At 53.8% G+C, this 20,672-nt stretch overlaps 1 protein-coding gene across 4 annotated transcripts; it reads right to left on the reverse strand.

The window, feature by feature from the left end:
- Positions 1–1,035: 1,035 nt before the first annotated feature.
- bcl9l (bcl9 like) lies at positions 1,036–20,458 on the reverse strand. 4 transcript variants are annotated; one of them, XM_023807115.2, is made up of 9 exons: positions 19,728–20,458; positions 10,855–10,937; positions 9,867–10,256; positions 6,965–7,087; positions 6,092–6,245; positions 5,931–6,015; positions 3,287–5,720; positions 2,918–3,172; positions 1,036–2,730 (listed from the first exon to the last, which is right to left on the reverse strand). In XM_023807115.2, the coding sequence occupies exons 3-9, from the start codon at positions 10,162–10,164 to the stop codon at positions 1,583–1,585; spliced, it is 4,497 nt and encodes a 1,498-aa protein (XP_023662883.1). In that variant the 5' UTR covers positions 10,165–10,256; positions 10,855–10,937; positions 19,728–20,458; the 3' UTR covers positions 1,036–1,582. The 4 variants fall into 4 exon arrangements, with proteins under 4 accessions (XP_023662883.1, XP_023662882.1, XP_023662881.1 ...); XM_023807114.2 differs by having other exon boundaries at positions 6,965–7,090; XM_023807113.2 differs by having other exon boundaries at positions 6,965–7,090; positions 10,803–10,937.
- Positions 20,459–20,672: the final 214 nt, after the last annotated feature.

Consider the following 20,672-nt stretch of genomic DNA (forward strand, 5'->3'; position numbering starts at 1 on the left):
GACTCACTCGGTCAAGCTCGGGAATATTCGTACATACTCGGTCTTCCTCGGGTTGATGTTTTCGCGTGAGTGGGTTGCCGCATGTTATTGTGAGGAGGATTGCTTGTTCTGAAGTCGCTTCGGGACGAATGTCGCTCAAGATGTTTTCTCCATTTAAAAAAAAAAACGTGGTCTGACCAATGGCTTGTTCTCTGATGATTCGTGTTTGTCAAATTTATATGCACATTTAATTAATATTGTAATAATGTATATCTAGTGCTAGCTCATTTGAGCCAAGTGGCCATATTGTCGCTTTCATTGTGCTTGTTTTTAAATGTCATTTCATTAGTGTGACTTTTCATAAGAACTTTTCCTAAGATGTTCAGACTGCCTTTTTTTTATTACAGTGGACATCTTTTAAATTTTAAAGTCACTAACCTTTTGTTCAAATCTAGCTCTTCCCCCTCCATCTCTCCTAACATAGGGTGGCTTTTTCTTCAAAAAATTCAAGGTGGTTACAAATATTTGAGGGAAAAAAGTGATCAAAATGTTTGACACGGTCCAAAAGGTGTCACATTATGCAGTGACACGAGAAATTCTGTATGTGGTTATAAAATATAATTAGCCTGACATCTAATTATCATTTCATACATGTTAATCAATGTGAACTGTGCTTCAGTGCAAGGGAACAGGAATCGTATCACACCAAGAGGGCATTTCTGAACGTGGCAGTGCTTGCTTTGAGGATTAACCTGACAGGGCTGTCGACATTCCATGGCCATTAAAAGACTCAATATACGGAAAGCAAGGTGTTGCCAGATGTGTAAACTGTACACCAGGACAAAGCTCAGCAGCAGTAGTGAAACGTAACCACTGTTTGCCGTAATGTGTATTCATGTGACACTGGGTAGGCTGTTTTGTCATAACAAAACATGGGGCACGTGTGTGTGCACGCCCACACACACACACACACACACACACGCACGCACGCACGCACGCGCACACACGCACGCACGCACACACACACACACACACAAACTCACACGGCGTCAATGAGCAGAGGACAAAAACTGCTTTAACAGCCTTTTCTCCCCCCTCCCCAGATTTTTAGGCTTCTATTAAAACACAGTTATACAGAACAGTTGCAAACAACCACAAATTGCATCATATATACAGCACCGATATATATATTTATGTATTCTCATTCACAACAGTTTGGTAGCCAGAGGAAAAAATCCAAATAAAGTGAAAATAGATAAAAATTACTATCTGCAGCCCTCTCCTAACTAGCTTCCCCACCAAATTTACTGATCTGTGAAATGTACATATTTTACAGGTATAAAAATGGCTTCACAATGATCTGATTTATTGTTTAGTACCATGTCAAAGGCAATCTTCGATATTACAAATTTTTTTTCTTTTTTAAACTTTTTTTTTTTTTTTTAAGATGACCCATTTAAGATGAACCATTTTTTTTCAGTTTTTATCCAAATTAAAAGAGCATTTAAGGACAGCAATACTAATGACACAAGTTGCCATAGTAACATTGATAATACCATAAGGACATAATAGAGAGCAGTTTTTACAGATTGGGGGAGGTGATTCAGAAGGGCATGTTGGCCATGCCACCGTGCCCGTAGCCCAAGGGACTGTCCAGGGACATGCCGCGCTGTCTCAGGGGCTGGGGCCCCATCATCACGGGGCCCTGGGGGGACATCAGCAGCCCCTGGGGTCCATAAGGGTCTCCGGGGACGGACAAGGCTCGCTGCTTGGCCTGCATCATCATGAGGCTCTGCTGATGCTGCTGGGGCGACATCACGCCAGGGTGGGGATGTGGCGCTTGGTGCAGGATGCTGTCGGCCATCATGGCCTGCTGCTGATGGTGGTGATGGTGCTGTTGTGGCTGGGGCATCATGGCTGTCCTGCCCATGCCGTGCCCAGGATGACAGGCAGGGCCCATGCCCGGCCCTGGCGCCAGGCCCCGCGGCCCACCGGGGGGCATGCCCATGCCCATGCGCATGGCTGGGTGTGACGGGTGGGGCGGCTGCAGTTGCTGCTCTGCCATCATATTCTGCAGGCTGGCGATGTGGGGGTTGGACGAGGGGGCGCCGGCCAACGCAGGGCCGCCCGGGGGGTGCGGCTTCAGGAGCTGGGGGCCCGGGACTGGCCCCTGGTGTGACTGGGCCTCGCTCTTGGGGAAGTACTGCAGGGTGCTGCTGGGCTTGTCGGCCGGGATTATGCGCGACAGGTCGAACTCGGGGATCCCTGTGGGAGTCGGCCGGATGACGTCGCTCAGGTCGGGGCTGTCCCCCGCTGGCACGGGGTGGAAGGCATCCACGGGGTGCGGGGGCCTCTGCTGGGGCAGCCCCTTTCCCAGTAGCTGCAGCTGGTGGTGGGGAAGCACCTCGTCTGGTGGCTGAGGGTACTGCTGAGGCATGCCGGGCCCGGGGGAGTGCAGTGGCCCCTGGGGGGGCGGCTGCATGCGGGAGAAGCCCCCCATGAGGTTCTGCTGGAGCATTGGTGAGACGCTGCAGGGCTCCATCCCATCTGGGGGGCCCCCCATCATGCCCGGGGTCATGCCAGGCATGCCCATGGCGCCCGGCGAGTGAAGCAGCGGCCCGGGGGGTTCGTGGGACAGTGGGGGCTGTCCCTGCAGGACCATTCCCATGGGACTCTGGGCTCCACTGGAGGGGCCCATGGAGCTCTGGGAGGCGAGCATCATCTGGGAGGACTGGTGGCTTCCCATGTTTCCTGGGGGGGGAGGGGGGTGCAGGAGAGCTTGAATGCACTGAGCAGCCATCTACTCACAGCCAACGATTACAGTGTTTCAGGGGAGGACAACACAGGCTGATAATAAAACACGTCATATTTAGAATCCTCTTTTCTAGTGTGGCGTGTGAAAAAAAAAACTACTTTTTGGAATGTGTGATTGGCATACCTGTCATGTTGACGCCAGGCATTAGGGGGCGATCCGGAAGCATCTCGTCATCGGAGGTGGCGATGGTCTTGATGGCGTCATGGTAAAGTGGCGTGGAGCTGGGCATCGCATACTTAGACATCTGGGACATGAGGGACAGGGGATTTTGGGAAGTGGGCACCCCATCAGGGGAAGAGGTGAACGGCATGCTGGGATTCATGGAGCCGGGCTGACTGATGGGGGTGGAACTGGTGCTTCTGGGAGGGAGGGAAGGCCCTGCGAGACAGGAGGACGCACAGTGTCACAAACGGCAGCGTTCTCTCACAGAAGATCGATTAACCCTTGGGGCGTTTGGTGCCCGGTCACATCTGACCCCCACGGGGTCCTTACCGGTTTCGGTCGAGCTGCTCCCTCCATTTCCAATGCCCTTGCCACTGGGCGGCCCCCCTGGGCTGGGCATCGTCGTCTTGGGGGAGGCCACCCAAGCGGGGGAGGCCACGGGCATGGCTGGTGATTTCAGACGGCCGGGGGAGCCGGTGGGGGAGCGCAGGCCCAAAGAGGAGGGGCCCATCACCTGGGGGGACTTCATGGAGGAAGACGGGGTTCCCACTCCACTCGTAGCTGGCAGCGGTGGAGGAGGGGGCCCTGTGGCGGACATCTGAGGGGGGGAAGACTTCAGGCTGGGGGCAGAGGGGGAGGGCATGAGAGGAGAGGCCTCCTGGCTGAGGGAGGGCGATTTCAGCTGATGGGGCAGAGGAGTGGCCGGGGAGCCCATGGGATTGGCGCCGATGGAAAGGTCCGAGGGGTGGCGCTGGCCAAGCTCAGGGCCCCGGGGGCCTGAATTCATGGGCATGTGGCTGAGCCTGGAGCCCCCCATGAGAGGCGGACCCTGGTGCTCGGACCCAAACATGTCTGGACCCGCTTCCTGGTGGAGGTATCCGCCTGCCCCCGGGCCACCTGGGAAGGGCCCCTGATTGGGGTACTGAAGGGGCCCCCCTCTCCCAGGGGCCATGCCTTTGTTAGCCTGCATGCCGCTGCCCAGCTCCCGGCCGTTCTGTGCTGCTCTGATTCGGGACATTTCCTCCGAGCTCAGCATCTCCCCCAGGGTACCGGGACCAGGTCCGGGACCGGCCCGCAGCTTCTGCGCCAGGATCATCTGCTGTATCTGGGGGTTCATGTTCACACTGCCCATCGGTGCATCCACCAAGTCTCTGAGGGGGGGCCCCCCTCCGGCACCTGCACCGCCACCCCCCAAGGGAGAGCCCAACATTGCCCTTGAGCTGGCAAAGTCCATGGGGTCGCCTCGAGGGGCCGGGCCCCCACCCATGCCAGGACCCGGGAAACCCCCCCCACCCATGCTGTCCAGTATTCTGGGCCCCCCCAGGCCTACCTGCTGCTTGCCCAGCCTCTCCAACTCCATCCTATGCAGCCCTTGCAGCTGCCTCTTCTCCAGCATGCGAAACATCTCCTCCCGGGTCAAGAACCGCTCCGAATTGACCTGGAGGTGGGGCGGAGGCCCACTGAGGCCCCCGGGGGGGTAGCACCCTGGGAAAGGGCCCCCAGCTCCCACGTTGGGGGGCATGTCTTCGGTCCAGCCCATGCCTGGCCTGGAAGGCCTCTGGTGCCCAATTGCCTCGATAGGCAGCACTCCTCCAGCACCACCTGGGTAGACACCACCACCCCCACCAGCAGGTGGTGCTCTGTGCATCTGCCCCAGGAAGCGCTGTGCCCTCGGCCCTTCCTGGTGCATGTCCATCATGCGGCCGCCGCCTCCCGGCCCCATCCCGCCTCCCGGTCCAATCCCGCCTCCCGGCCCCATCCCGCCTCCCGGCCCCATCCCGCCTCCCGGCCCCATCCCGCCTCCCATCATGGCCGCCGGTGGCCACTGCTGTTCCCCCGGCTTGCTGTGATAGGGCGGCGGGGGCCCTCGCATCATGGGCCCACCCATCCCCGCTTCAGGTATCATCCTGTAGTGGTGGGGGTGCATCTCCTGCTGCCTCCGCTTCTCCTGATAGTACTCCTCTTGCAGCTTCCTCCAGGCCACCTGCTCGGGGGTGAGGCCGTCAGGGCCCAGCAGGCCGCCCACGTCCATGCCAGTGGGCGAGGGGGCCTGGTGATGCAGGGACAGCAGGCCGGCGTGGGGTCCCATGGGCGGCTCGTCCAGGCCAGAGGGCTCCAGGCTCTGCGTCTGCGAGATGATGGACTGCAGGGGCTCCTCATACTTGCGCAGGGGCCCTAGGGGAGGCAGGCCGCCGTTATTGCTGCTGCAGTTAGCGGGGTTGTTAGCGCCATCGTTGGGCCCACCGGGGGCGTCGCCGGTGTTTCCATCCGGCCCCGAGGGCTCCCCCGGGCCAGCCCCACTGCGCAGGAGCAGCCGCTCGATGTCACGCAGCGTCTGCAGTGACCGCTCGCGATGCTCCAGCTGCTCTTTGGAGAGCCTGTCAGCGCCACCAGGCACCCCCACCAGGCCCGGCTCCCGCTGCAGGAGGGACGCCACCGGACTGGGCGAAGGGGAGACACCAGTGGCAGCGTGGGGCAGCAGGGCCGGCCCTTCGGGGTCCCCGGGCCTGGGGGTAGCAGCGGCACCCGGCCCTGGCTGGTGTGCCCCCGGGCCACCGTAGACGCCGGCAGGCCGGCCCTGAGGGAGGTCCTCCTCAGCATTGCCAGAGGAGGTGGGGGTGCTCCCTGACAGCAGGTGACCCCCCGCTCCCCCTCCCACGGAGGCCGGCCGGGGCGTGCCGCTCTGCGATTTGGGCGTGCCGGTCGGGGGGGTGCTGGAGTTCATCTGCTCCGGGAGGGTGGGGAGCTTCACAGGTGGGGGACACTGAGAGAGAGTGAGAAAGAGAAAAAGGAGGGAGGGAAAGCAAGGGGAATGGAGAAGGAGGGACAGAGAAAGAGGGAGAGAGAAAGAGTGGGGGAGGGAGGAAGGGAGAGAGAGAGAGAGAGAGAGTGAGAGGGTGGGCAGGGCCGCCATTAGTACTGGTTTGTGTGTTCATGCATGATTACCATGTACCTGCTCCATAGTGGGACTCACCTTGTCCAGCTTGGCGTGCGGGACGTTCTGCTGGTGAAACGTAACGATGGAGTCGACGTGGCCGTGCATGACGGCGTCCGCCGCACTGAGGGACACAGAGCCACACGGTGACCACAGGACAGAGGGGCCAGCGTCGGCTCTTCCTGAGAGAGCGTTCTTACCTGTTAGCCAGGCTGGTGGTGAAAACATACACCACCTGCTGGGCGGGTCCTGTCCCCAGTCCCCGCCCCAAAGCAGAGCACCCTGATTCGCTGATGGAGCCCATTGGGGGGGGTCCAGTCATGGAATGAGTGGGGCCTGCCACTGAAGGCTCTCCTGGAAAAAAAAGTTTTAAAGTAATTATATTCACTCTACATATACTACACTTTCAGTAAAACACAGGCTTGATGACATCACTTTCCCTCTCAATAGACTGCATTAAATATTTTAATTTAATATTTTAACTCTCATATTTATTTTGCTCTACAAACCAGCTTTTAACTCAATGTTCAGCTTGATTTATGGCTCTGATTACGCATTTCCATAACTCGCCACTAGATGGAGCCAAAACCCATAAAAGTAGACAATTTCTATTTGATCTGTTTTGACTAATGAAAAGGGGGCTAGTTAATGAGAATTAACAGCCCAAACTCTGTTTACACTGCCATGGATAATCCTGTCATTAACCTTGCGGTTATATCCGGTGGTTCCCTCCACAGGAGCCCCCTACAGCTGAATTGCAAGGGAAGCCCCCGTGAGATTAGAGAGCTGAATGGTGAGAATCCACTCTGCTGTCATCTCTGTCACGCTGTCACCGAGTCTGGCAGCTTCACATGTCGCAAATGCGTTACGATTGGCTGGCTGTTATAACCACGTGACCATGACATCCATGCAGAGGACTGACGATACAGCACCATGGCTAACGCTAAGAGCAGGAAGACAGCCATCTGGCACGACCAATAGGGGAATGCCGTTGTGGAGAGCCCCCTGGGAGCCTCCACACCATAGGCTTTAAGCATCATGCACCAGCTCAGTCCCCAAAAGCCAGCACTCACGGTGAGCACCAACGAGCGCTTTGTCCTCGTCATCCTCGGTGTCGGGCCCAGAGCACCACTCGTCCCCGCTGTATGGCTGCTTCTTCACCAGGACACACCGCCGCTTGCTGCGCATGGCGCCCTCTACTGGACAGGTTGTTAATGGACAGATATGGCACAAGGTTCATTTACAGATTACAGATATACTGTATTTTTTTTCCCTTTTAAACAAACTTAAGAAGACAGGTGTTACGTTCCAATTTAAACTAGCTATCAACTAAATAAATGAGGTCAGACTAAAGCATTTACAAATAAGCCGAAGCATGACATCACATCACCCTGGACTGAGATTCATTCCATTGGTTTCATGTTGTAATATTTAGTTACAACATGCGCAGAAAAAACAGGAGTGTCCCTTTCCCACCATCCTAGGACTTCAGATCAAGGGGTGAGACACCATATAGAACAGGAGGCCATACCTGAGAAGGCTGACCAGCCGGCAGGAAGCATAGAGATCAGAAGGCATATAACACGTATATAATCACATATGTGAGGTATATATCAGGTACATAATCACATGTGTGTGAGGTATATATCAGGTATATAATCACGTATGTGTGAGGTATATATCAGGTACATAATCACATGTGTGTGAGGTATATATCAGGTACATAATCACGTATGTGTGAGGTATATATCAGGTACATAATCACGTATGTGTGAGGTATATATCAGGTACATAATCACATGTGTGTGAGGTATATATCAGGTATATAATCACGTATGTGTGAGGTATATATCAGGTACATAATCACGTATGTGTGAGGTATATATCAGGTACATAATCACGTATGTGTGAGGTATATATCAGGTATGTAATCACGTATGTGTGAGGTATATATCAGGTACATAATCACATGTGTGTGAGGTATACATCAGGTACATAATCACATGTGTGTGAGGTATATATCAGGTATATAATCACATGTGTGTGAGGTATATATCAGGTATATAATTACGTATGTGTGAGGTATATATCAGGTATATAATCACGTATGTGTGAGGTATATACAACGAGGTATATCCCACGTATGTCCGAGGTATATATCAAGTATATCACACATACATGAGGCATATATCTGATATCCCCATACATCACATACACTATATTGACAAAAGAATTCAATCACTGAATTCAGGTGTTTCATTCAGACCCATTGCCACAGGTGTATAATATCAAGCACCTATAGTATAGAACGAAGAGCATTTCTGAAGAGCTCAGTGAATTCAGGCATGGCACTGTGATAGGATGCCATCTTTGCAATAAGTCAGTTAAATTTCTTCCTTGCTAAATATTCCATGGTCAACTGTAAGTGGTTTATTGCAAAGTGGAAGCGTTTAGGAACAACCATGAGGTGGCAGACCATGTAAAGTATCACCGTGGGGTCGCTGAGTGCAGGGGAGCATAGTGCGTAAAAGTCGCCAACGCTCTGTTGACTCAATAACTGCAGAGTTCCAAACTTCCTCTGGCATTAACCCCAGCATAAAAACTGTGCACTGGGAGCCTCATGGAATGAGATTCCTTGGCTGAGCAGCTGCATGCAAGCCTCACATCACTAAGTGTAATGCCAAGCGTTGGATGGAATGGTGTAAAGCACGCCGCCACTGGACTCTGGCAGTCTGATGGACGAGTCTGGGTTTGGCAAATGGCAGGAGAACTGTACCTGCCTGACTGCAATGTGCCCACTGGAAAGTTTGGTGGGGGATTGCAATGGGGTAAGCAATGTTGGATATTTCAGATCCAGTTGCTCAACTGGTTGGAAGAAACAAAATCTTGGTCTGGATTTGTAGCTTCTGGACCTGAAATGCCCAACACTGGGTGTAGGGTTGTTTTTCAAGCCCCCTAGTACCAGTGAAGGCAACTCTTAATGCTTCAGCATACCAAGTCATTTTGGACCATTCTATGCTTCCAGCTTTGTGGGAACAGTTTGGGGAAGGTCCTTTTGTGTTCCAGCATGACTGTGTCCCAGTGCACAGATCCAGGTCCATAAAGACATGGTTGGATGAGTTTGGTGTGAAAGAACTTGACTGGTCCACACAGAGCTCTGACCTCAACCCCATGAAACATCTTCGGGATGAACTAGAATGGAGATTGTGAGCCAGGCCTTCACATCCAGCATCAGTGCCTGAGCTCATGAATGCTGTTCTACATGAATGGGCAAAAATTCCCACACTCCAAAAGACACACTCCAAAATCTTGTGGAAAGCCTCCCCAGAAGAGTGGCAGCTGTTATGGCTGCAAGGGGGGGGGGTGGGGGGGGTGGGCAGCTCCATATTGACGTCTATGGATTTAGGATGGGATGTCATACAAATTCCTGTAGGTGCAATGGGCAGGTGTCCATATAATGTATGCATGAAGTATATATCAGGTATATACCAGAGGGGTCTGGATTTCCCTCTCTCCATTTGTGAAGGGGTGTTAATCTGGGGGGGGGGGCTGTTTTTCATCTTGGTGTGTGTAACCCATCAATACAGATGATTTAGGGGAAAACACCATTTTCACTCTCTGTGTATACATAACCACCATGTTTCTATGTATCTGTCCATCTATAACGGGAAGACCTGTGCGCCTCCTTCAGACGTCCTGTGTGTTTACGAGTGTAGGCAGCAGAAACTGGGTGGCAGTGTGGGGGGGGGGGGGGGGGGGGCTACAGGAAGCCCATGATGAGTCAGGTTCGCCAAACTCACAATGTCCGCCAGCGGTGTTTGAGGGGGGGGGGCGGCAGCGACGACGTGTGCGATGGCAGCCACCCCACGCACGCACATCAAGCCTCTCAGCAAAAACCCCGTTTCGGCGTCTGATTTGACACCCCCTCGTCAGGGAGGAGCCGCGGGCGCGGAGGGGCACGGCACGGGCGCTCACCTTTGGCGTCAGGTTCCAGGATGGGCGTCAGGCCGTCTCTCTGCTCCCCCGAGTCCATACACATGCTTCTGTCACGTTTAGCCTTGCCCTTTGCAGCCCCCCCTGCGCCGGCACTCTTCAGCCCAGAATTCCCCGGGGAGATCTGACTGGCCTTGGCTCCATGGCCCCCCGCCGCCACGCCCTTTGACCCCAGAGCCCCGGCAGGCTGCTGCTGCTGCTGATTTACATTGGGGATCAGGGGCTGGGCACTGCTGTTCACCTGCTTGCCATGATTGGTCAACTTATTGTCGGGGTGCATCTGATTGGCCGGGACCAAGAGTCAAGCCGGTGGCTGCAGGGGTTGTGGAGGGCTGAGCCCCGCTGTGTGGCTTTTTCTGCTTAGGGACGCAGCTGAGAAAGCAAACACAGGGCAGAGGGAGTTACGGGGGGGGGGGGGGGGGGCTGCTACACTGCAGCATGTCCGTCCGCTATAGCATAGGCCTCATCTTTCTCTCCCTCCGGCGATGAGAAAATCTTCGGGGGGAAAAAACGCCACCCGACCAGTCGCCGTGAGACGCATATAAACACGGGCCGCAAGGAAAGCTCACTATGCTTCCTCTCTCGTGAGCAACCGCGCAGTGTGGCCTGTCCCCGCCCCCACCCCCCAGCCTCAGCGAAAGGTCAAAGGTCATGGCTATTAATACAATCCCCCAGACAGGGAGGCAGATGACAGTGGTGACATTTCCAGCAGAAAGTCCCACAGCAGACATCTTCCCCTTTCTGAGTCTCGTCAGAAGGCCTGGCAAGCTCTCCACGATTACAAATAAACTTCATTAGCTAATTATTGATTAAAGCTTCAGTTCTTCTTCTTTATTAAATGTGACTCAAAAAGAAAAAGTTAGGTTATCATATCAAAATATGGAGGCATAATGAAGTTTCTCCAAGACTCCTTTTTACCTGTAAATAAGTCAGCGCTGCTTCGGTCACAGCCTTAGTGAAGCAGTCTCACCTCAGTCAGACGCCTCGCTGAGACAGAGCCAGGGAGCCAGCAGACATGCTGTCCATGGAGTCTTCATGCAACATGGGCCTTTCCTGTGTGGCAGGAGGAGGAGCCGTCAGGGGGGAGACATGGTCAGGGGGGAGAGGTGGCCAACAGGAGCACCATCAGGGGGGGAGGCATGGTCAGGGGGGAGGCATGGTCAGGGGGGAGGCATGGTCAACAGGAGCACCATCGGGGGGGGAGGCATGGTCAGGGGGGAGGCATGGTCAACAGGAGCACCATCGGGGGGGGAGGCACGGTCAGGGGGGAGATGTAGTCCACAGGAGCACCATCGCGGGGGGGGGGGGGGTGTCACAGTCAGGGGGGAGACATGGTTGGGGAAAAAGGTGGTCAACAGAAGCACCATTAGGTTGAGAGACACACAGTTAGGAGAGAGGCACAGACGAGGGGGAGGCATAGTCTGAAGACAGGCACGGTCAGGGGGAGAGGCACGGTCAGGGGGAGAGGCACGGTCAGGGGGAGAGGCACGGTCAGGGGGAGAGGCACGGTCAGGGGGGAAACAGAGTCGGGGAGGGAGATAGCAACACAGAGTGAATGCAAAGTGTACTAAACATGATTAAAATTGCAAAATGAGAAGAGCTCTCTCTCTCCACATGTTAAAGCACTGAGGTTAAGGCTGCATGAAATCTATTACCGATACTAAAAACAAAAAAATCAAAACGTCATGGGATGGAGGCCCCATGATCGGTGGGACCCAAAAAGTACAGAAAGGCCCGTCTCATAGAAGCCTTCATCAGCGCACCGTTTTAACCACAGCAGGAGGCATTTCGGCTGCAGGGGTGGGGGTGCCATGGGGAGGGGGCGCACATCCGTCCAGGCATGCGAAGACAACAGTCAAACGTTTCATTCTAATGCTGAGACCATGAAGAATAAACTGCAAAAGTGCAAAGTGGCTTCGATAAAGGCGACACAGGCAAAACCAGGTAAGCCATAAACGCAGGGATCCCCTACCCAGCAGCACTGTGAAGGCGTCGGCGGACGCCTGCTTATGAGTTTCAACACGACGCAGAGACAAAGCATGACATGTGAAACTCCAGCAATGACACAATCAGCAAGCTGCCAGTTCAAACAGGCCCCCCTTCCAGCACAGGCTGGAAATTCCTCTGGTATTAAACGGCACCTCTTGCAAAATCGAGCAGGACCCCGAGGCGATTTTTATCTTGCATGGTGACGCACAGGCTGAGAAACGCCCCCGCTGCCCGTCTCATCTGCGACGACACCGACCGGGCCGCTCACCTCGTTGAGTGATAACGAGTGAACAGCTATCAGTCTCCATGATTGAACAGCTATCAGTCATTAACCTGGGCTGTACAGCTCTCTGCCCGCTTCCTGTATAATCACTCACTGAAAAAGGGAGAGAGAGAGAGAAAGACTGGAAGAAACAGAGAGGAAGAGTGCAAAAGCATCAAAGAGATGGTGCTCGTCCACCTCACAAAGCCAGCCGCCGGGTGAGTGGGCCGTGGCCTTCACCAATGAAACACATGAAACATGTGCTGCCAGGCCTTGTGCTTGCCAGAAAACAAAACGGTCCATTCCAGACCAAAACAAAAAGATAAAGAAATAGCAAAGTCACTGGAATAAACTCAACATGCAGTGACCAACGTCTGCCAAAACCCAGAAATAGGACTGCATTGTTACTATAAGGACAACGAAAAAATAATTCCAAAAGCAGGATCCTTCACAGAAAAGAAGAAAGAGGATCATATCATTGCCACATGGACCAACCAGAATCATTCGCACAAAAACCAGAAAGATGATCACATCATTATCACAGAGATCAAAACCAGAATCACTAACTAAAAAAAGAGAAAGAGGGTCACATTATTACTATGGTGACAAAAAGCAGAATCCTTCACAGGAAAAACGGGTAAAAGATTGCATCATTACCACAGAGACCAAAATCGGAATCATTCACACAAAAAACAGAAATACGATCACATCGTTACCATAGGGACCACAAGCAGAATCATTCACACAAAACCCATAAATAGGATCATAGCATCACAGGGACCAAAACTGGAATCCTTCACACAAAAAGCAAAAAGAGGATCACAATATTACCACGAGAAACAAAAGCAGGATCCTTCACAGAAAAAAGAGGATTATATCATTACCACAGGGACCAAAAGCAGAATCATTCACACAAAAACCAGAAAGAGGATCACATTGCTACCACAGGGACCAAAACCTCAATTTAAACGTGAATAAATAACACCGTGGACCACTGCGTTATAAGCATGTTGTTTATTTTATATAGATAATGCTAACTAGTCAAGTAGTTTATGTGGACCACATGTTTGCATGCACGTTTCAAAAGCAGCTTCCTCATATGACCTGGTCTTACAGCTGGGCATTTTGTTTAAGCCCCATAGATGGCCCGCACCACATCCTTCACCACTATACCAGGTTAAACTGCTAGCTCAAGGGCAGCACAGTGGAGTTTCTCCTGGGATCTGAGCCAGCAACCTTGAGGTCCACGTCCTTCACACTACACACTACCAGCCTTCTACAGAAACTAAACGTTGACAAAGCAGGAGCCTTATAACAGGGCTCACTTTCCACCTCGCTTTCAGTCTGTAATCTGTTGCTTCTGCCCGCTTTCCTTTTCTGTCATGGATAAAGTGATCAAAAGGTCACTACGGGTGAGCCTGCCTCTCTCGGTTTGCCAGACCGTGAGCCAGCAGGAGGTGTCGATGTGCAAAATCTAAATGAAACTGCAAATGAAGGCATCTCAGGGTCACATGCTCCCCAGCTCAGGAACATGCACACCGGGATGCCCAGATGCACCTATCAGAGTCGTGCTCCCTGGAACAACAACCCTTTAAATGTTTTAATATGACGAGCATATGACACACACGCAGGTATTTCTCTGCTAACAGTAAAATCGTGAACAGTGTGCATTACAGCCATCTGTCCTCGCGGTGGTACCGTGCAGCATGAGGCTCGCAGCCTGTCAATTGGCGGAGACAGATGTGGTGGGGGGGGGGGGAGGACTCACAAGTTTCTGAGCAAATAGAAAAAGAGGGTCAGGGGCCTGTGAATAGCAGAGAGGCTGGGGGGGGGGGCTGCGGAGAAAATGAAGAAGCAGGATAAAGTCACGTTACGGGGGCACAGAGGCAGAACAGTGCCCGTCTGCGTCACGGACCAACACCGAGGAAGACAATGAGATATATCTGCGCATTCTAGGGTTTAAAGAGTTGGGGGGGTAGGGAGACCAGCTAAAGAAGAACGAAAAAGAACAGTGCACAAAGAGGAAAGGGCAACCAGCCAGGACAGAGACAACGGGTTAGAGCGACAGGGCCCTTTTAATGGGACTGTCATTATATCTGAGAGAGCTGAGAGTGTGCGTGGCTGTATGGGTGTGCAGCCTGAGGCGCGAGCAGGGCCCCCGCTGACCGACACGCCATTTAACACTGCAGATCTGTGGGGGGGGGGGGGGGGGGGTGGCGTTTCCATGGGGGAAGAGCGGGTTATTTTTAAAAGAAAGAGACAGACAGAGACAGAGAGGTGGGAGCATGGAAGACAGAGCCAGAGAGAGAGAGAGAGAGAGAGAGAGAGAGAGAGAGAGAGACAGGGTAATGGCATGGGGGGGGGGGGCAGGAGGGCCAGAGAGAGACAGAGAGAGTGACAGGGATGAGCGAGACAAAGAAAGGGGGAGAGGAATAAAGAGGCACCCTTAAGCTGCTAAACAGAGACAAAAAGACAGGGTGTGTGAGCTCAGTGAAAATACCCCCCAACAGCGAACCCCCCCCCACACACACACACACATCCAGACAGGGGAGCTCTGAACTAGCTTCACTGAACTGGGGGGCGGGGGTGGGTCACGGGGTTGTACCTCACCCAACACATTTCTGGGAAAACAGCCAAAGTGAGAAAGTGAGCGAGGAAAGGAAAGTAAGAAACTGCAACCACAGAGCAAGAAGTCAGGAGACAGGGGGCAGAAGAAAAGAGAAAAGGGTGTGGGAGAGGAGAAAGAGTATAAGAGAGAGAGGAAGGCAGAGAGAGCGAGCGAGAGAAGACAGGGAAGGAGGGTGAGACACCTCACAATGCAGAGAGGGGTGGCAATAGGAGAGGGTGAGAGAGAGAAGGTTAGGGCAAGAGAGGCAATGAAACGGAGAGACGACCAGGGGGGGGACAGAGGAGGACAGCATGGCTGACATTCCAGAGAGAGACACGGGCAAGAGCATGAGAAGGGGAGAGACAGGGACAGGAGGGAGGGAGAGACAGGGACAGGAGGGAGGGAGAGACAGGGACAGGAGGGAGGGAGAGACAGAGACAGGAGGGAGGGAGAGACAGAGACAGGAGGGGGGGAGAGACAGAGACAGGAGGGAGGGAGAGACAGAGACAGGAGGGGGGGAGAGACAGAGACAGGAGGGAGGGAGAGACAGGGACAGGAGGGAGGGAGAGACAGGGACAGGAGGGGGGGAGAGACAGGGACAGGAGGGAGGGAGAGACAGAGACAGGAGGGAGGGAGAGACAGGGACAGGAGGGGGGGAGAGACAGGGACAGGAGGGGGGGAGAGACAGGGACAGGAGGGGGGGAGAGACAGGGACAGGAGGGAGGGAGAGACAGAGACAGGAGGGAGGGAGAGACAGGGACAGGAGGGAGGGAGAGACAGGGACAGGAGGGAGGGAGAGACAGAGAGCTGTAAGGGGAAAAAACAAAGAAGTGAAAGACAGAAGCGTGGTGGAAACATGGTTAATTCAACCCCCCCCCTCCCCCTCCCCGTCACTGACTCGGGATCTGTGTCTGCCTCCCAGGCTAAAGGTTCTCAGTATCAAATGATTCTTTAATAGCCTACCCCCACAGCACAGCTCACAACACGCCCAGGAGCTCTCAGATCACCAGCAGGATCATGGGGGAGGCCGTGCTCACAGGCCGGGGTGGGGTCCCGTCCTAAAGATCACCGGCAGGATCACAGGGGAGGCCATGCTCACAGGTAGGGGTGGGGTCTCGTCCCAAAGATCACCAGCAGGATCACGGGGGAGGCCGTGCTCACAGGTCAGAGTGGGGTCCCGTCCTAAAGATCACCAGCAGGATCACAGGGGAGGCCATGCTCACAGGTAGGGGTGGGGTCTCGTCCCAAAGATCACCAGCAGGATCACGGGGGAGGCCGTGCTCACAGGTCAGAGTGGGGTCCCATCCTAAAAATCACCAGCAGGATCACGGGGGAGGCCGTGCTCACAGGTCAGGATGGAGTCGCATCCTAGAGATCACAACTGGGAATATAAGGGACGCCGTGCTTAGAGCTTGCAGTGGGGTCCCATAGTAATGATCGCCAGTGAGATCACGGGGGACCCCATGCTTAGAGCTTGCAGTGGGGTCCCATAGTAATGATCGCCAGTGAGATCACGGGGGACCCCATGCTTAGAGCTTGCAGTGGGGTCCCATAGTAATGATCGCCAGTGAGATCACGGGGGACCCCATGCTTAGAGCTTGCAGTGGGGTCCCATAGTAATGATCGCCAGTGAGATCACGGGGGATGCCGTGCTTAGAGCTTGCAGTGGGGTCCCATAGTAATGATCGCCAGTGAGATCACGGGGGACGCCGTGCTTAGAGCTTGCAGTGGGGTCCCATCCTAATGATTGCCAGTGAGATCACAGGGGACCCCATGCTTAGAGCTCACAGTGGGGTCCCGTCCTAATGATCGCCAGTGAGATCACGGGGGATGCCGTGCTTAGAGCTCGCAGTGGGGTCCCATCCTAATGATCGCCAGTGAGAACATGAGGGACGCTGTGCTTAGAGCTCGCAGTGGGGTCCCATCCTAATGATAGCCAGTGAGAACATGAGGGACGCTGTGCTTAGAGCTCACAGTGGGGTCCCATCCTAATGATAGCCAGTGAGATCACAGGGGACGCCGTGCTTAGAGCTCGCAGTGGGACGCCATCCTAATGATAGCCAGTGAGATCACGGGGGACGCCGTGCTTAGAGCTTGCAGTGGGGTCCCATCCTAATGATTGCCAGTGAGATCACGGGGGACACTGTGCTTAGAGCAGTGGGATCCCATCTTGAATGCAGCGTGTGGCTCAGTGGGCTATGCCTCTGTGCCTGTGATCAGAAGGTCGCTTGTTCAAGCTGTGGGTCCTTGAGCAAGACCCTTAACCCCCAGCTAATTATTATTATTATTATTATTATTATTATTATTATTATTATTAAAGATCACCAGTGGGATCACGGATGATATTGTGCTGACAGCTCACAGTGGAGTCCCATCCTAAAGATCACCAGTGGGATCACGGATGATATTTTGCTGACAGCTCACAGTGGGGTCCCAATCTAAAGATGACCAGCGGGATGACAGGTGCCGCCATGCTTACAGGCCACAGTGGGGTCCCATCCTAAAGATCACCAGTGGGATCAGGGGGGATGTCGTGCTCACAGGCTGGGGTGGGCTCCCATCCTAAAGATCAGCAGTGGGATAACGGAGGACATTGTGCTCACAGTCCACAGTGGGGTCTCGTCCTAAAGATCACACTACAGGAACGCCGCAACACAAAATAAAGATGTGAAGCCAGCATCTGTGAGAAAGTCAGGGTAGTTTCTGTTTATATGCTCGATATACACATATTTCAAAATAAAGTGATAACTTAATATAACAACTTTTTAAACAACAGATTTTGGAATAAAGAGATTAACCAGGTAAGCTTGTCTGCTACCCTAAGCCCATCAGGAGCTGCTTTTCGATCCCTGATGATGTCACTTTAAGCCCATTACCATACAGACGTGTATCGCATGCATACAGGAGCACAACATGCGGGTGTTCCATATGGCGGTCGCCGGGGTGACTCGGTCCAGGAGAGGCAGCCAAACAGGTCACCGTCACTGGGGACAATTAGGAGCCTCTCTCTGGCAGGATCGGGTTCCAAGCCCAACTCGGCACTAAAAATAAACACACAGGCCTGTCTGGGGTGTAGACTGTGGTGCCGAGGGTGGTCCACACAGTGCAGGTGGTCTGGGGGCAGTCTGGGCACCCATCACCCAGAGAGGTACCCTAAAGCCCAGATCGACAGAAGCCAAGAAGTACGGGAAACTTTTACAGTGGTAAATGATCTGCTTGTTTGCTGACATTCTCAAGTGCTTATGGGTAATATTGTGGGAAACAGAAGCATGATTTGCATGTAGTGTGGACACCCCCTCTGTTTGGTGGTGAGACAGCCTGACAAGGCTATGTGCAAGCTGCAAGAGGTGACTAAGATCAGGACTCGCGGTTCTCTCCCCTAGTTCTTCCTAAACAACTCAAATCGAGAGCAGGTCAGCCCTTGCAGACCCCAGCTAGCAGCAATTGCCTTCCCCCTTAGTCAATCCACGTTAATTATCCAACTTACACAGTGCTTTATGCAACAGAGAAACACAAGAGCCGAGAAGTGATCCTGGTCCACAAATTTACACATGGCCGAGTCTATGCATTTGTGCATTTACATGCATTGCGTCTGCGTTTTCATCTGTCTCTAGTCTTTAGTAACTACTACGTAAAAAAGTTAGCTATATTGGTTAAAAGTTAGTAACTAACAACTAACAAGATTTTAGCATCATATTTCCTCCATCGCAACAATGGCTACTATTTTAAAGACAACAGGGCCGAAGGCAGGGCTGACGAAACAGAACCCAGCGAGACTGCTATCAGCGCATTTTCTGCACTGCTGCTACACTGCTGGTGGACAGGCATAACATGGGGCATGTCAACCTGCACTTAAAGCCTTAAGTACTGGCCGTGAAACATAAAACACGAAGCTTTACCTTCAAAATACAAACTTAACTCCCAACCTCCGAACCGAATTTTCCTTTTAATTCTACAATAACTGAGAGGCAGTCTAGATTCAGAATGTTCAAAAGCATCTTTGTAAAGCAGTTTCATGCGTTCTCCCCAAAGGACACGGGCACAGACTTTCCGCAAACTAGTCCAAATAGCCGCCCCCTGCACGACCTGGGCATCGGCCTTTCAGCTCACCTGAGTCGCAGATGACGACCGTGAACGACCGCGCTGGGACCGCCCCAGAAAGAGATGATCAGATTCCTATTGGCTGTCGGTCGCGTCAGTTTGTCCCACCCCAGCCAAGGCGGGCGCTGATTGGCCAATCCGCGAAGGGTAAAGGCCGCCGTTGTAACGCAACCGGACCACGGATACGGACCGCGGACGGTCCTATGTCGCCCTTCTTGCGCTGACCTGTGCGTCACACTCCCTAATGAAAACCCACCTGCGGTGTCACCCGCTACGCCCCGTGTTTACGGTGCTTTAACGTCCCAAATGTTGCACAGTGCAGAGCTCCGTGCGGCTAGCGAGCGGAAACCAGGCGAACCGGGCCGTAGTCCGCAGACCTCGGTTCACACTAACGCCAGCCGCCGCTCTCAGCACCTTCCCAGTTCTGCCCCGGTAGACCGGCTGGTTTCGGCACTTCCAAATCTCTCCCCCCCCCCACCCCCCCTTTCATGTCGGCCGGAGCGCCGCGTTAGCCTAGCCGCCGGTGTCGGGGGAGGGGGACCGGGACCACGCACGGCCCAGCTAGCTGGAGCACCCCCCGACCTACCCCCCCCGGGAGTGGATGGTAACCTGTCAGGGCGCACACGCTGGCCAACATGACCGCTACCCGGAGATCGGCGGAGTGTCGGGGGGGGTCACATGGAGAAAGGCCCAATATAGCATCAGTGTAACGATCACCCCCTCCCCGGTGCACAGCGTCCCGCGATTCACCCTCTTTACTGTCTATTTACCCCGAGTATGGAAATGCACCCATGCACACACCCGGACACATGAGTGTTTACCGCGGCGGCGTGCCGAGCGGATTGCGGCCGTGTACGAGAAACCAGTCCCGGCGTCTTCCTACCTCGTTACGCGGGTCCGGCGAGGCCGACGTCCCCTCTGGCTCCCGATCGGTAATAAAAACACACTAAAGGAAAAAGAGCGCACCGAGCTCTGGCTATGAGAGCTATTCCGCCGCAGATGAGAGCGGAAGACGAGACGACGAGAGTCCGTGGATGGGGACGGGCGCAGGATACGCCGGTCACGGAGAGTCCGCCGCACTCTTCCGGGGGAGGGCAGGGCGCAGTGTCCGCCGATCACGGAGAGTCCGCCGCACAGCGCCGGGGGAGGGCAGGGCGCAGGGTCCGCTGGGCACGGAGAGTCAGCCGCTTTCCGCCGACTGCCGCTGGTCCTACTGCGGCTCAGCCTGCCTCCCCAGCTCACTTGCGCTCATGACACGGCTGTCAATATTTCCCTGCAAATTTCCGGGGAGAGTCAAAAACGCACAAGCATACGCACGCATACCCTAACATGCACACGCAAACGATGTACCACCAATATCAGATTATCAGGGTACAGTACGAGAAAGCGACAGGTACAGTGGCAGAGGCATTAAACGCGCTGCATGTGCAGTATCCGTACGGGGGTCCACACGGGCTTCCTTTTGCGTGCTTTTACTGCCAGCGCACCCTTGTTCATGTCGGTAATGTGACAGATGCCCGCATTTACATGGACTGCGTGTAAAGGTGCATTAGAGTGCTGGCCAAGGACGCGGCTCATTACGGGCTCAGGGTGAAGATGGTGCTCCCCGCAAAGGGCGCATTTCTGTCGGCCGTGGCGAAATGGGAGCCGTATATTGAGTTTCCACGATAACAGAAACGTCGCCCGCTTTCGGGTGTGATGCTTTTAACGGCAAGTTAGCAGGCGGAAGGGACAACCATGTGGTACAATGTCATTCGAAGAAAAAAAATACTTTTTCTAGAATCACTTTCCTGTGTGACATTTTATAATTTACTGAGAAAATTGCTTG

Source organism: Paramormyrops kingsleyae, chromosome 17, assembly GCF_048594095.1.
Source record: "Paramormyrops kingsleyae isolate MSU_618 chromosome 17, PKINGS_0.4, whole genome shotgun sequence".
NCBI classification, from domain to species: Eukaryota; Metazoa; Chordata; class Actinopteri; order Osteoglossiformes; family Mormyridae; genus Paramormyrops; species Paramormyrops kingsleyae.

Bases quoted from the DNA above. Each gene is read 5' to 3' on its own strand.
- bcl9l (XM_023807114.2), bottom strand. From the start codon at position 10,164: ATGCACCCCGACAATAAGTTGACCAATCATGGCAAGCAGGTGAACAGC. The intron at 6,246-6,964 runs GTGAGTGCTGGC...TTTTTTTTCCAG, and splicing joins AGCGCTCGTTGGTGCTCACC to GAGAGCCTTCAGTGGCAGGC. The intron at 6,016-6,091 runs GTAAGAACGCTC...TGTGTCCCTCAG, and splicing joins ACCACCAGCCTGGCTAACAG to TGCGGCGGACGCCGTCATGC.